Raw genomic sequence first — 15406 nt, 5'->3', positions numbered from 1 at the left:
ATGATGCTGTTTGTGTCTCACTGAGCACTGCAACTCTGCCATATACTCATTTAGGTAGATTAACATTATCCCACCAATGGACTACAACTTAACTCACAACTCAGTATGGGGGCAACCACAAGCTGGTCAGTATCATATAAAATATTGGAACATTAGAGATAGGAACTTTATTGTAAATATGATTTCAATTTATTTTTCTGCATTCAGTGTTCATATCAACGTTCTGTCTGTCTAATAACAAGGGTTTTCTGAAAGTTACAGAGAACCTTTAATGAAATGCTAGCAAATAGAAAAACACAAGCAAATGAAGAAAAATATGACTGCAACATTTAGAAAAGAGATCTCAAGTAGCCACTGTACATTTAGAGTAGAGTTTCCTTTGACACATCATCTATGTTGTCTTTTTTTATTATAATAGTTCAGAAAACATGACGCTGCTGTTAAGCAAATGTAAATATTTGGTAAAATGCTGATCCCCACACAAGAACTAGTTGGTGTGGTTCAACTTGTTTTGTCCATTACAATTACTGTGGATATTCACAGTGCTGCTAGGCTTACAGGTGTATTAGCTGCTGCCCGGGTAATCTTTCCAACCAGCCAAGCAGCAGAACCTTAAGATTATATTTACATTTACTCATTTGGCAGACACTTTTATCCAAAGCGACTTACATTTGAGGAAAAAAATACAAGCATCAATAGAGCATCAAATACAGATCTACAACACATACTAGCAAGAGCAGCAATACGTACTGGTTGGTGCAAGTTCATACAGCAAGCTCTGCAGCCTCGGTCATTTTAGGGAGGAGATCTTAATTACTTAACGGGCCAGTTTCTGAGATGTAGCCCATCTGTAGGCTATAGGCCAAAATGTTTTCCCATATTTAGATTGACTATTTTACATGTCCAAAAAAAGTCTGTGGTTATAAAATGACAAACAAATAAACCTTGATACCATGAAATACTATGAACAGTGATTCTGATTGGCACCTGTGCTGTTTGATTGCAGTTCTAAATAAATGCACCAGTACTGAACTGGAGGTAAAGATAGTAACAGTGAGGATCAGCTAAAGAGCTTGGTGGGTTATTTGTACTTTATGATCCACTTCCTGTTTAGCTTGTTGAGCAACACAGACAACAGACATTCTGAGACTAATTAACTTTTATGTTTTATGTAGCCTGTTTATGAGTTTTAAAACAAAAAAGCCACGTTGATATTTTTGTTGTAGCTGTTTGTAAATAAACGACAATGAAAGTTTTAATTTGTTTACATAAGGCATTTTGTTGTCCAGTGGCCTTTGTATAGACGGAATAATAACCAACAAGATTTATATACCATGATAGTAACGATGCAGAAGCTCAGAAAACAAGACATTTGGGACTCAGTAATAAAAATGTATAATTTTGTAATGTATAGACATACTGAAGACCACAAATTCTCTGACAATGAGTAATAACAAGATGTTACGTACATTAATGTGCAGGTAACCTCAGACCCTGCCGTAGAAATAAAGATGGTGGAGATGGGAGGAGAGTAGAGCTGTGTGTGTGTGTGTGTGTGTGTGTTGTGTTTGGAGGAGGGACTATATCATTTAAAGAAGTTAGAAGTTCCTGGTTTGTCAGTGAAGAAGTCAGAGCGGCAGCAGTAAACCATCAGAGCCTCAACATGAAAGTCCGTCACACTTTGATCTGCTTCTTCTTCCTCTGTGAGTATTCACTTTGGATTTCTGTCTCTCTCTCTTGTTATGTATTTTTTATTTATTTATTCTCATGAGTTAAATATGATGATCAGAGTCAGGTATGAGGCACTTTAATGGATGTTCAGGTCTGTCCTAAAACAGTCCTCGCATAGAATGTGGATTTTACCTCCATCTCTTTGAGAAGCTCGTTCAACGTACATATGAGCTCATGAGAATAGAACATATCCTTTAAAATATAGTCCAGTAATAGTTCTTTAGTTAACTTCCTTAAAATGAACTGCACATGAGGAAGGAAAATGAAGGGCATAATCTTACACGGTTAGAAGAGAGTTGAATCCCAACATCTGAGAAGCTGGAACCAGCAACTGTTTGACATTTTGACCTGTAAAATCGCAAAAAAGAATAGTTGCCATTAAGTGATTAATTGTTGCAGCTCTACTTGATTTCAAAGGTCACAAAGTACAATTTTGTTGCTTGTTGCTGTATTTTTATGGTGACAGAGTTTGTGTGTTCTGTTGCTTCAGCCTGACTGTTAGTGGACTTTGTTGTAGCTTCACAAGATTTGAAATAACTTCTGTATGAAGTAGATTTTAAATAAAGATATCACACAAACAGGAACAAAAGAAATCTGCATGGATTTAAGAATTGGATAAATAAAAATGTATTTACATCACATTAAATAATTTTTCATAACCTACTGATCACTGTTTACACATCTAACAAATCCTGCTAAAGCTCTGATGTAAATACAGTCAGTCAGTTCTGTATTCTGATTAAACGGGAAGAAAGAGTTACAGAATGTTGAAAGTCTCACTGAACTCTTGTGGTTTGTGGCTTAAAAACTGACCTGAAAGTTTTAGTCTACAATATTTATGTTCATATTCTGTCTGGTTCTCCTTTTTAATGCTGATTTCAGTATTTCATAGTGTTTTGTTGGAGCTCTGTTACTGTTTGTTCTGCTGTATACTCTGATACAGTTTTCCACTTTGGTAGAGATTAATATTCAATTCTAAATGAATGTTATTAATGACGTGAAAACCTGGTTCATTATTGTTCAAACAGTTGTCCTTTTTTATGGCTCACTGTGGAAGAAAGAAAGACGAAAAAGAGAGAAAAAAGAATCAGTTACTTTTTATAATTTACATTTCATTTATTGAAACCTTTATTTATACAGGGAAGAATAACAGATGATGGCTAAAAGAAGTACAGGAAAAACAAAACAGTAACATTCACCTGCAGTGCCAGTCTGTGATCCTCAGCCACAGACTGGTTGAACTGGGCAGCTCCCAGTGTGACGTGAAGCAGCAAATGTTGTGATCAGACTGCAGCATCTTACAGGAAGTTCAGACAGTAACTATTGTTGTTCATCTTTTCAACAGCTCTGCAGGATGGAAACACTGGTCTCACCAATGCCCAGATCACATCTGTCCATACAGGAACTGAAGGAGGAGATATCACGGTTACATGCTCCTTTTCTTCATATGGAACCTCGATGTTCTTTTGCAAGAGAGAATGTAAACCAGAGGACATCCTCATTAAAACAACTGGTGTCAGAGATCAGAGAGGCAGATACAGCATCACATATGAAGGAGGGGAAAATGTTGTCGTGAGCATCACACAGCTGACCAAGTCTGACTCAGGACTGTACAGATGTGGTCTGGGTGGATCAAACATTACATTTGAAATCATTGTTGTAGATGGTGAGTTTCTACTAAAAGTCATGAAAATGTTTCTTTCCTGTCTGAAGAAAAGCTTCACTGTTCACTGGTTGATTCTCATTTAACACCAACAGGCTGATAAAGACACACACTCACATGATAATTTGAATATTAGTGTACCACACATTCAACTTATTGTTCCAAGTGATAATAATTTAGAACTGGGCAGCTCCCAGACCGACCAATCGTGAGTCCTGTCTTTCCCTCTCAACTTTTATCTTTCCAGAGAAACCATCAGAGAAAACTCTGAGGAAATACTTTGTGGAATGAAAGCTAGTGAAACAAAAGCTCCCTTAATCGGTGGGATGTTGGCTCTCTATAGTGTTTACAATATAAAGGACCAGAGTGATGAATAGCTGTACCAAAATAATTTGATTTGAACAAACTGTCCCCAGCTGATGAATGATTCACCCAAGGTTCAGTCGTATTCACTAGCAAGAGTTAGCATAGTTAGTGTTTGGAGGAGGGACTATATCATTTAAAGAAGTTAGAAGTTCCTGGTTTGTCAGTGAAGAAGTCAGAGAGGCAGCAGTAAACCATCAGAGCCTCAACATGAAAGTCCGTCACACTTTGATCTGCTTCTTCTTCCTCTGTGAGTATTCACTTTGGATTTCTGTCTCTCTCTCTTGTTATGTATTTTTTATTTATTTATTCTCATGAGTTAAATATGATGATCAGAGTCAGGTATGAGGCACTTTAATGGATGTTCAGGTCTGTCCTAAAACAGTCCTCACATAGAATGTGGATTTTACCTCCATCTCTTTGAGAAGCTCGTTCAACGTACATATGAGCTCATGAGAATAGAACATATCCTTTAAAATATAGTCCAGTAATAGTTCTTTAGTTAACTTCCTTAAAATGAACTGCACATAAGGAAGGAAAATGAAGGGCATAATCTTACACGGTTAGAAGAGAGTTGAATCCCAACATCTGAGAAGCTGGAACCAGCAACTGTTTGACATTTTGACCTGTAAAATCGCAAAAAAGAATAGTTGCCATTAAGTGATTAATTGTTGCAGCTCTACTTGATTTCAAAGGTCACAAAGTACAGTTTTGTTGCTTGTTGCTGTATTTTTATGGTGACAGAGTTTGTGTGTTCTGTTGCTTCAGCCTGACTGTTAGTGGACTTTGTTGTAGCTCCACAAGATTTGATATAACTTCTGTATGAAGTAGATTTTACAGAAAGATATCACACAAACAGGAACAAAAGAAATCTGCATGGATTTAAGAATTGGATAAATAAAAATGTATTTACATCACATTAAATAATTTTTCATAACCTACTGATCACTGTTTACACATCTAACAAATCCTGCTAAAGCTCTGATGTAAATACAGTCAGTCAGTTCTGTATTCTGATTAAACGGGAAGAAAGAGTTACAGAATGTTGAAAGTCTCACTGAACTCTTGTGGTTTGTGGCTTAAAAACTGACCTGAAAGTTTTAGTCTACAATATTTATGTTCACATTTTGTCTGGTTCTCCTTTTTAATGCTGATTTCAGTATTTCATAGTGTTTTGTTGGAGCTCTGTTACTGTTTGTTCTGCTGTATACTCTGATACAGTTTTCCACTTTGGTAGAGATTAATATTCATTTCTAAATGAATGTTATTAATGACGTGAAAACCTGGTTCATTATTGTTCAAATAGTTGTCCTTTTTTATGGCTCACTGTGGAAGAAAGAAAGAAGAAGCAGAGAGAAAAAAGAATCAGTTACTTTTTATAATTTACATTTCATTTATTGAAACCTTTATTTATACAGGGAAGAATAACAGATGATGGCTAAAAGAAGTACAGGAAAAACAAAACAGTAACATTCACCTGCAGTGCCAGTCTGTGATCCTCAGCCACAGACTGGTTGAACTGGGCAGCTCCCAGTGTGACGTGAAGCAGCAAATGTTGTGATCAGACTGCAGCATCTTACAGGAAGTTCAGACAGTAACTATTGTTGTTCATCTTTTCAACAGCTCTGCAGGATGGAAACACTGGTCTCACCAATGCCCAGATCCCATCTGTCCATACAGGAACTGAAGGAGGAGATGTCGAAGTTAGATGCCCCTTTTCTTCATATGGAACCTCGATGTTCTTTTGCAAGAGAGAATGTAAACCAGAGGACATCCTCATTCACACAACTGGTGTCAGAGATCAGAGAGGCAGATACAGCATCAGATATGATGGGGGGGGGAAATGTTTTCGTGAGCATCACACAGCTGACCAAGTCTGACTCAGGACTGTACAGATGTGGTCTGGGTGGATCAAACATTACGTTTGAAATCATTGTTGTAGATGGTGAGTTTCTACTAAAAGTCATGAAAATGTTTCTTTCCTGTCTGAAGAAAAGCTTCACTGTTCACTGGTTGATTCTCATTTAACACCAACAGGCTGATAAAGACACACACTCACACGTTAATTTGAATATTAGTGTACCACACATTCAACTTATTGTTCCAAGTGATAATAATTTAGAACAGGGCAGCTCCCAGTGTAACTGTGGATCACATTTGAAACTGTGATTATTGTGATCAGACTGCATCATGTTAAGTACAGATAGTAACTATTGATTGTTCATCTTTTCAACAGCACTGCTGGATGGAAGTCCTCCTGAAGACAAATCCCTCTATACAAGAGCTGGAGGAAATATTGTAGTTGGATGCTCCTTTACTGTCTCTGGAAGGGGGGAAGTACTTCTGCAAGGAAGAATGTGAAGATAAAGACATTCTTGTTGAAACAACTGGTTACACAGCTGAGAGAGGCAGATACAGCATCAGATATACACAACGATCTCTGACAGATGTATCTGTGTATGTGAGCATCACACAGCTGACAGAGTCTGACTCAGGACGGTACAGGTGTGGTCTGGAAAGACGTTTATCACCAGATTCCTACCGGGGGTTTGAGATCATTGTCACAGATGGTGAGTTTCCACTGAAGTAGAATGAAAATGTTTGTTCATGTCTCTGCAGGTCTGAAGAAAGTTTTCACTGACAGCTGATGATGTTTTAAATTCCCATCACCGTGAACTCTGAGAAATGTCAATTTAAAACAGAAACAGACTGTACACCCATTTCTCTAATCAATATTTTAAATGTATCTGCATGTTTTTGTTGTTCACAGCTCCAACCACTTCAAAACCAAAACCTCCTCTACCCATACCTGTCAATTTGTTTTACCTTCTCTCGTTTACAATTCTCCCTCTGTGCTTCTGTTGCTTTTCACCAAGGAGCCCGGCGTTCAGTTCTCGTGTGAAACAAGAATGAGTTTTTAATTAGCAACGTTATCTTCATAGTGTTAGCTATGTTAGCTTTGTAGCCTTTGTCACTGAGTGCTCAGTGTTTTAAGCAGCTGTGTCCATGTTGTAAAGGCTTTTTTCAATTTTCAGGAAATCTGTTTCAATGTTTTAAAAAGCTTCGACAATATTTAAAGCCCAGTTTTCATTTAGGAGCACATGTGCTCCATAGAAAAAAGGTTAGCACAGAGCTCTGTGAGGCCCTTTTGTCTTTTAATTTATACCATGCAGGGATGTTCACAGCATTTCCCTTTCAACCAGATATCACATTCTGACCACCTAATTGTTGTCACTTACTTAATGTAGGAATAAGTTGTTGTTGCACTGATATTTTAAAGCAAGTGGTTGCCTGGTAGTCATTTTAGGATTCACTCTGTGTACCTTTATGTGAATGTGTTAGATCAGTGACACGCCCCAGGGCCAGGTGCCTGATTCTTTCCCTTATTTTTAAATCCAATGTTAATGTAAAGGGTTAGCAGTCCCATCAGGCTCCACACCAGCAACACAGAGTTTAAGCTCTCAGACTGACCAGCAGCAGACAACAGCAACAGCAGGTACACCCACACTGTTTGATAGATGAAAGTCAGTGACTGAAAGCATTGGCATCTAATTGACCTTCCAGCACCTAACAAAGCTGTATTGCAAGACATGGCTCCATCAAACACAAATCACATGTCAGCTTAATCTAGATTTATTTCTAACAGCACACTTCAGTTATTCCAGATTTATACAACCGACCAATCGTGAGTCCTGTCTTTCCCTCTCAACTTTTATCTTTCCAGAGAAACCATCAGAGAAAACTCTGAGGAAATACTTTGTGGAATGAAAGCTAGTGAAACCAAAGCTCCCTTAATCGGTGGGATGTTGGCTCTCAATAGTGGTTACAATATAAAGGTTGCATGCAGTTACTTTACAATACATTTATTCATTTAGCTGACGCTTTTATCCAAAGCGACTTACAATTGCTATACATGTCAGAGGTCACACGCCTCTGGAGCAACTAGGGTTAAGTGTCTTGCTCAGGGACACAATGGTGGATGCCTCACAGTGGGAACTGAACCCAGGTCTCCCACACCATCACCACCCCAGTTACATACAGCCCACCTTCAGTACTGATTTAGAACAGTGGCTAGATCGTTGTCTTGAACTATGTCATGTCCTGTTATATGATTTTATTGGAGATCAGTATTTTCCATAAACATTGTAAAATGCTACTGTAGGAGAAAATTAAATACCTAATTGTGATCTGATGCTTTTGTGCACCTCGATGAGATCTGAAAACTTTGACCTACCGAATGAGAAAGAACACAATTTGTTCCAGAAGATTCTTCTCTTTAAGGAATGAAGTTCTCCAACAAAAGATTTTTCCACAGAACTTAAATATGTAAATGTGTTTGTATTTATATAAACTATAGTCTTTTGTTTTTAGATTTAGCATATTTTCTTTAAAATAAGTTATTCAGGTGTTACTATTAGTTTGACAGCACTGCGTGAACAGGGTCTCAGGTCCCACATCTTGAAAACAAACCTGTTCTTCTCTTTAACCTCCACCACAGGTTGGGCCTCCACCTCCACGCTGCTGTATGCTGTTCTGATTCCTGTCATCATCGTCATCCTCTCAGGGCTGACACTGATGAAAATCTGTATTCAGAGGAACACCAAACCTAAAGGTGAGGCAACAGTAAACTCTTACACAGCAACAACAACAAGTGAAACTTCCCATTTCTCATCAAAAATGACATTTCAGTCAGGACACTCATATCAAAGTTTTAAAGACTTGCATCAATGCATACTGTAGTTTGACTGTGTGTGGCCCTGCTCATGTAATTCTCTGGAACAAATCTGAGGAACAGACTGTCCCTGAGCTCACACACCCACAAAATGTAATGATCAAGAAAGACACGTTAAAGAAATGAGGAAGGTGCACAGGAAGTTTTGGTTTTGTTGGTGTGTTTCATCATTTATAATAGAGAAAAATACTTTTCTTTTGTCTGTTTCACAGGTTTGCAGACCAGAGGAAATTCAGATGGCACAAACATGGAGGTGACTTTCTTTAACTCTTTGATTACTCTCTCTGTTGGATAAGATGTAATATAATAATAATAATTTTAATAATCCTTATTTGTAGAGCACTTTTCAAAAACAAGTTACAAAGTGCTTTAACAAGTGTAAAGAATAATACAAAAAAAACCAAAAAAACAAACGAGAATGAAAAATTAATATAAAATTAGTGAAATACAATAAAATAAAAGGGATAACATAAAGTCAAATAAGATCGGGAAAGGCTCTCCTATAAAAGTATGTTTTAAGAAGGGACTTAAAAGAGTTCACTGACTCAGCCGACCTGATTTCCTCGGGCAGGCTGTTCCAGAGCCTCGGGGCCCTGACAGCAAACGCTCTGTCCCCTTTAGTTTTCAGTCGAGACTCTGGAACAGACAACAGACCTCTGCCCGAGGATCTCAAGGTGCGTATGGGACTAAAAGGTCAGAAATATAACAAGGCGAGAGGCCATGAAGAGCTTTAAAAGTGATCAATAGAATTTTAAAGTCAATTCTAAAACATACTGGGAGCCAGTGTAATGAAGCTAAAATAGGAGTAATGTGTAATTTTTGCTATATTTCTAAGTTGATAAAAACATTTTTGAACAAGCTTTGTGGTGTGCTTCTCAAAATTTAAATTACTATCAAACCAAACACCAAGGTTCTTTGCCACAGGCTTAATGTGATTTACTAGGGAACCAGCAGATGGCAGTATTTGATTTGCCATCTGCTGAGACCCGATGACCAGGATTTCTGTTTTGTCTGAGTTCAGCTGGAGAAAATTATTTGACATCCATTTTTTAACTTCACAAAGGCAGTTATTAAGTGAACTTTGCATTCCAGGGTCTGTGGATCTGACGGGCAAGTATATTTGTGTGTCATCAGCATAAATATGAAAAGAAATGCCATGTTTATGGATAATATGTCCAAGGGGAAGCAGATACAAGGAAAACAAAATGGGTCCTAAAACCGACCCCTGAGGCACACCATATTTAACTGGACAGAACAAAGAGACATAGTTGTTTACAGACACACAAAACTTCCTATTTGACAGGTAGGATGAAAACCATTCTAGGGCAGTACCAGAGATCCCCACCCAGTGCCGCAGTCTGTCTAACATGATGTTGTGATCAATGGTGTCAAAAGCAGCGCTAAGGTCCAGGAGTACAAGGACTGAGCACATGCCTTCATCAGCAGACATTAAAAGGTCATTGGTGACTTTAAGCAGGGCAGTCTCAGTGCTGTGGTACTTCCTAAAACCAGACTGAAACTTTTCAAATAATTTGTTATTTTCCAGCACAGTGAGCAGCTGTTTGGACACAATTCTTTCTAGAATCTTTGCAATAAAAGGCAGTTTTGAAATTGGTCTAAAATTTTGTGGGAGGGAGGGATCTAAACCAGGTTTCTTTAAAAGTGGGTTCACGCAAGCAGTTTTAAAATAATCAGGGACACAACCAGTAGATAGGGAGCTGTTGAAAACAGAGATCAAATGGGGCCCAACAGAGTCTATTATTTTCAGTAAAAATTTTGTAGGTATTATATCAAGTGGGCTAGAGGACACTCTCATTTGTGATACTATTTTTAAAAGCTCAGACAAGTCGATGGGATAAAACTGGTTAAAACTCTGTTGTTGCTGGTGAGGGACCTCTGAGTAAGAGGCCACGGGGGTAATAGAGGCTCTGATTGACACCACCTTATTGGTAAAATAAGATAAAAACAATTCACAGTCATCATTACTTCCAGCTGAGGCACAAGGAGGGGTTGGGTTTACCAGCTGATCCACAGTCTTAAACAGAAACCTGGGATTGTGTTTATGTGTAGTAATGAGTTCAGAAAAATAGTGTGTTCTCGCATCCTTAACCAGTTATTGTAGTTAATTAATAAATCCTTCAGACTGAGGTAATGGACTTGGAGACTGGATTTTTTCCATCTGCGCTCTGCTTTCCTGCATTCCCTTTTTAGGCTGCGAATGCTGTCATTTATCCAGGGTTGCTTACTAGCTTTAGACGTAGGCCTAACCTTTAGAGGAGCAGTAATATTTAGTGACGACAAGACATCATGAAGTGATCGACCAGATTGTTGGTGTTGGAATCAGACAGGTGTTGGCTTTGGCTCTGAAAGAATGCGCAAAACTTTGAAACACTTTGTTCATTAAAGATGCGAGAACACACGGAGCTTGGTGAGGCGGCATGAGTAACAGGCGAATCGCAGCTAAAAACAATACATCTGTGGTCAGATATGGTCATGTCCACTAATTCCACAGAGGAAATGCTGACACCCAGGGTAAAAACCAAGTCCAGTGTATGACCACGGTTATGTGTTTGCCCTTTGACATGTTGTTTGAAGTTAAAAGAAGTGGCCATATTTAAAAAGTCAGTTGCATTAACATTGGTGGGGTCATCAACATGAATATTAAAATCGCCACAAAGAACAATTCTGTCATAATTTAAAACCAGAGTAGATAAAAATTCAGGAAGTTCTGATAAAAATCCTCCAGGCGGTTTTGGGGGGCGATAAATTATAACAAATATGATAGGTTGCAGCCCTCCAACTTTAAGAGTGAGAACTTCAAAGGAGTTAAATTCATCACAGCGTACTTGATGACATTTAAAATTTTTCCTATACACGCTCACTAGCCCACCACCACGACCACTGACCCCCTTGACTAAAGCAATCATATTGAGGCGGACACAGTTCAGCTAGCTGGCTATAGTCATTCATTTGCAACCAGGATTCAGTTAAAAACATAAAATCTAGATTTGCAGACAAGATAAAATCATTTAAGATAAAAGTCTTACTTGAAAGTGATCTCACATTGAAGAGAGCCATTTTAAATGAGTTTGTTCTGGGTGCTGGAGTTGGTGCAGTTGTCCTAATCCTTAAGAGATTACTATTATTTCTGTGTGGGATGTGCACATTTCGGTTTACTGGTCTATGCGTGATGATGACAGGAATAGAAGTCTGTGGAACAGCGCTGGGAGCAGACGGCTTTACATGCCAGCAGGTGGAGACAGTTGTTTGTGGCAGTGAGGCAGAGATCTGTTCAGGTGGTGGTCCAGGTGTGCTGCATGAATGATTAGTCATTCACGTAAGTCATGTGTGGACCGCACCACATGCTGTATGTGCGCAGCTAACATTTCTGAGCCCCGTTTGTTTGGGTGAAGTCCGTCTGTCTTAAAAAGAGACATTCTTTTCCAGAAAATATTAAAATTATCCACATAACACACACGGTGAGCGATGTGGGATCCAGAGCAGGACTGAGCAGAATCTGCTTCAACGCTGCGTGCGGACTGAGGATGGATGTGTGAGCTGTTGAGTGTTGTGTTGGAGTAGCAGTAACAGACCTGACAGAAGGGCTACCGACGGTGCAGGGTAGACATCCTCCGGAGCGTCTGAGCACAGCCTCCTTCAGGATCCTACGTCGGGAAGCGGAGGTTTTTGACCGGGATGACGGCCGCCGATCAGGCCCAGCGGCAGACCGGCGGCCCAGTGCAGGAGATGTAGCCGGTGGAGGAGATGCAACAGTGTCGGCAGGCACTGTGCGCCGAAAGAGATCCGTATCAGGGAGACTCGAAGCCGCAGGTGCATCCGCTGGATGGACCGGAGTGTCGTTAGACAAGGCTGCATAGCGGTTGGAGAGGCCGCTGTCCGGAGGAGAGGCAGCCCCATCCGAGCCTCTCTTGCAGCCACGGACCACCACTTCAGCCCAGATTGACTGATGCTTCAGAGTCGAGCAGGATGAAAGCCTGGGAAGACTAGAGGGGTCCCAAAACACGGTGTCCTGGATGTTAGCGGTTGCGCTAAGAGAAACAATCTGTTTGGCTTGTACTGAAGCTACATCCATAAAGCCAGTCAGCAGGGAATCTTTCTCTTTGAGTTCCTCTGAAAGTCGTCGGATGTCTTCCATAAGGTCAGCAATCTTTTTGGTTGCTTACTTAAGGAGTGTGCAGTCCTCATGGGGCAGAGTTATCTCGGCTTGCATAGTCACCGGAGCTTTGTTGCGATCAGTAGCGTTGATCGCGTTTTTACGGTCATCTAGCTTAAAATCCATGTCGGATGACTAAAATCCTTAACCCACGTAAAACTTAAGTTAAAAACTTAAAGTTAAAAACTTAAGTTTTAATAAAAACGATATAAAAAATGTAACGAAAAAGAGTGGATTAAAACTGGATAAGAGTCCGGTTTAAGACGGAGCTTCCGACAGGTGGCTACAGACGCCAACGCATGCGCAGAGTGCAGATTACGTCAGCAATTACGTCAGATCTTGACAAGATGATGACAAGATGAATATGGATCGCGTTAGCTGGTGAAGTAATGTGACAAGCCATGTGCAGGAGACAGTAGTTAAAGATGTCTTGAACCAATCTTCAGGATTGGAATCAGGGCAGATTTTAACATGCTGATAATTTCTTTACTTCCACTGCATATAGGTGTGAAAATTAGAGTGAGGCAGAGGATTATCAAAATATCCAAAATAGGTGGGGAGCCAGACAGAAGAATTAACTTCATCCTAACCTCTCACTTAAAACGGTCAATTAGTAGGATATTAGATACCCCGATCACTAGCTACCTTCGCTACAAACATACACCAATAAAAGAAAACCACCAAACACTAATTCAGTCACTCCAAATAAAGTTGATTATATTCAAAGTCAAACAATAATGCACATAGTAAGCAAACACAAATCTTTCATTTCCATTTTTGCAATAAAGAACTTCTCAAAATGTATGATTCATATACAAAATTAAAATGTCCACAATTTAAATGATAAGGAAACAGACTAGTCCTCCAACTTGAGGAGGAGGGGGGTGAGTGGCATGTGTGGATGTGTGTGGGTTAAGGGGAAATCAGGCAGTTAAGGCCATTTGAGTTCTGGTGTGAGAGGGATGAGTGTGTAGGTGTGTGTAGGTGTAGTCCAGTTCAATTGAATTCCACTGAAGAGAGAATAAGGGTGTGGAGGTGTATGTGGGGTTCATTTCAAAAGCAAAAGGCCCACTCTGACACTGTCCTAACTCTCTCTGCGACAACAGAGTTAACGTAAACATCTTTGGGCACACAGTGAGTGGATCCTGAGTCCTGACATCAAGGTTGGGAAAATACTCAGATTCACTCTGACCCTAACAAATCTGGTATTGAATCTTTAATCTTACATGTTACTGCCAGGTTCACCTCTTAAAATGGCAAACATTGGCTGATTAACGTTACTTCTGTAAGGGCCAAAAATGAAACTTTTCTCCATCAGGTCTGTGTCTGTACAGCCAAAGATCATTTGTGCGTAAAGAGCTTCCACTCTGTTACACTGCTGTACAACCACGAATGGACTGTTTCTTTTCCAACTATTTTATTCTATTCCAACTAACAGTAGGACGTCAATGTTTTGTAAGTTACCTAAAACCATCAAACTTATTAACAGACCCACCAGAGACTTTAAACCTTGCTGTAGAAAGTTTGTGGACTCGAGTAGTGACGGGTTTCACAGTGGGTAAAATAATCAAAATGTCAACAGAAACCAAATCACTTCTGCAGCATAATCCTCTTTTTCACAAATATAGCTTAGCAGAGAGCTTCTTTCTCCACCCTCATGCACAAACTCGTTATGTGTTGGTTTTCGTTTCCTGCCTCCTGCTCTCACCTCCAGAAATGTACATTACATTTATCTGACGCTTTTTATCCAAAGCAACTTACAATTCCTAATTATATCCGAGATTCCACGTCTCTGGAGTAACTAGGGGGTAAGTGTGTTGCTCAGGGTCACATTAGTAGATATGTTACTGGGGGGATTGAACCCATGTTTCTCACACCAAAGGAAGCCATCTTATCCACTGCTCCATCACCACCCTTAGTTGGAGTTAAGGGTGGTGATGTCCTTTCACTGTAGGTCATTCTCTGTCTGTCAAATAGTTTGTGTTTTTTGTTTTCAGATCGCCCTCTATGAGAACTGTCCTCCAGTTTCTACATCTGAATCCACCTACGAGAGCCTCGATCCAGCCAATAGGGATCAGAACCAGACCTACTCTACACTCACACACACACACAACACAAATGATGCTGTTTGTGTCTCACTGAGCACTGCAACTCTGCCATAAACTCAGGTATTCCGGTAGATTAACGCTTTCTCACCAAGAAGCAGTCCACATGATCTTTAGCAGGTTTTAATAGGAAAAAAGCACTTAGACCTACACGTTAGTGTTCCATTACAGTTTGGATTCAGACCAGAACTTAAAAAATTAGACCTTCCCCGACTGTCTTGGTTTCACTATAACAGCCTGTGGACAGATGTAAAGGGCTCAGGATTGCTTTTCTGGCTAAATCCAAAGGATGAGATGTTTATACGCTCCCGGTGCCTTCTTTTCTGCTCCCCTACAGAAACAAATGTGTGAAACATTAGTTTAGAAATAGATGATGAAGTGTGAGCAGCCAGCACCAGGCCAATGTTATATATACATTATTTATTATTTTACTCAAAAATGATTTACCATGTAATATCAATGAAATGATAATTCTTCTAGTAATGCAATATCATGCTGGGCAGCTATCTTTTCTAGTGCATGACAATGTGTTTTAGTTTATATCTCTTATTTTCTTTTCATTAATTAATGTTCATGTATTTATCTTGTCCTGTGTATACTTTGTGTGTTTTAACAGATGAATAAAAGCTGATGTGGAT

The 15406-nt window shown here is 39.5% G+C and overlaps 1 protein-coding gene across 1 annotated transcript; it reads left to right on the top strand.

Annotated features, from left to right (window-relative positions):
- The first annotated feature begins 3189 nt into the window (after positions 1-3189).
- LOC119905066 lies at positions 3190-15182 on the top strand. Its single transcript, XM_038721775.1, has 6 exons — positions 3190-3397; positions 5381-5460; positions 6060-6327; positions 8256-8369; positions 8702-8742; positions 14661-15182. The coding sequence occupies exons 1-6, from the start codon at positions 3190-3192 to the stop codon at positions 14823-14825; spliced, it is 876 nt and encodes a 291-aa protein (XP_038577703.1). The 3' UTR covers positions 14826-15182.
- Positions 15183-15406: the final 224 nt, after the last annotated feature.

This window comes from Micropterus salmoides, unplaced genomic scaffold, assembly GCF_014851395.1.
Source record: "Micropterus salmoides isolate LMB-PRFRI ecotype aquatic unplaced genomic scaffold, ASM1485139v1 Ms_hic_scaffold_16, whole genome shotgun sequence".
Lineage (NCBI taxonomy): Eukaryota > Metazoa > Chordata > Actinopteri > Centrarchiformes > Centrarchidae > Micropterus > Micropterus salmoides.
The sequence above is the reverse complement of the archived record's forward strand: the minus strand, read 5'-3'. Positions and strand labels throughout refer to the sequence as shown.

Bases quoted from the DNA above. Each gene is read 5' to 3' on its own strand.
- LOC119905066 (XM_038721775.1), top strand. From the start codon at position 3,190: ATGTTCTTTTGCAAGAGAGAATGTAAACCAGAGGACATCCTCATTAAA. The intron at 6,328-8,255 runs GTGAGTTTCCAC...CCTCCACCACAG, and splicing joins TGAGATCATTGTCACAGATG to GTTGGGCCTCCACCTCCACG. The intron at 8,370-8,701 runs GTGAGGCAACAG...TCTGTTTCACAG, and splicing joins GAGGAACACCAAACCTAAAG to GTTTGCAGACCAGAGGAAAT.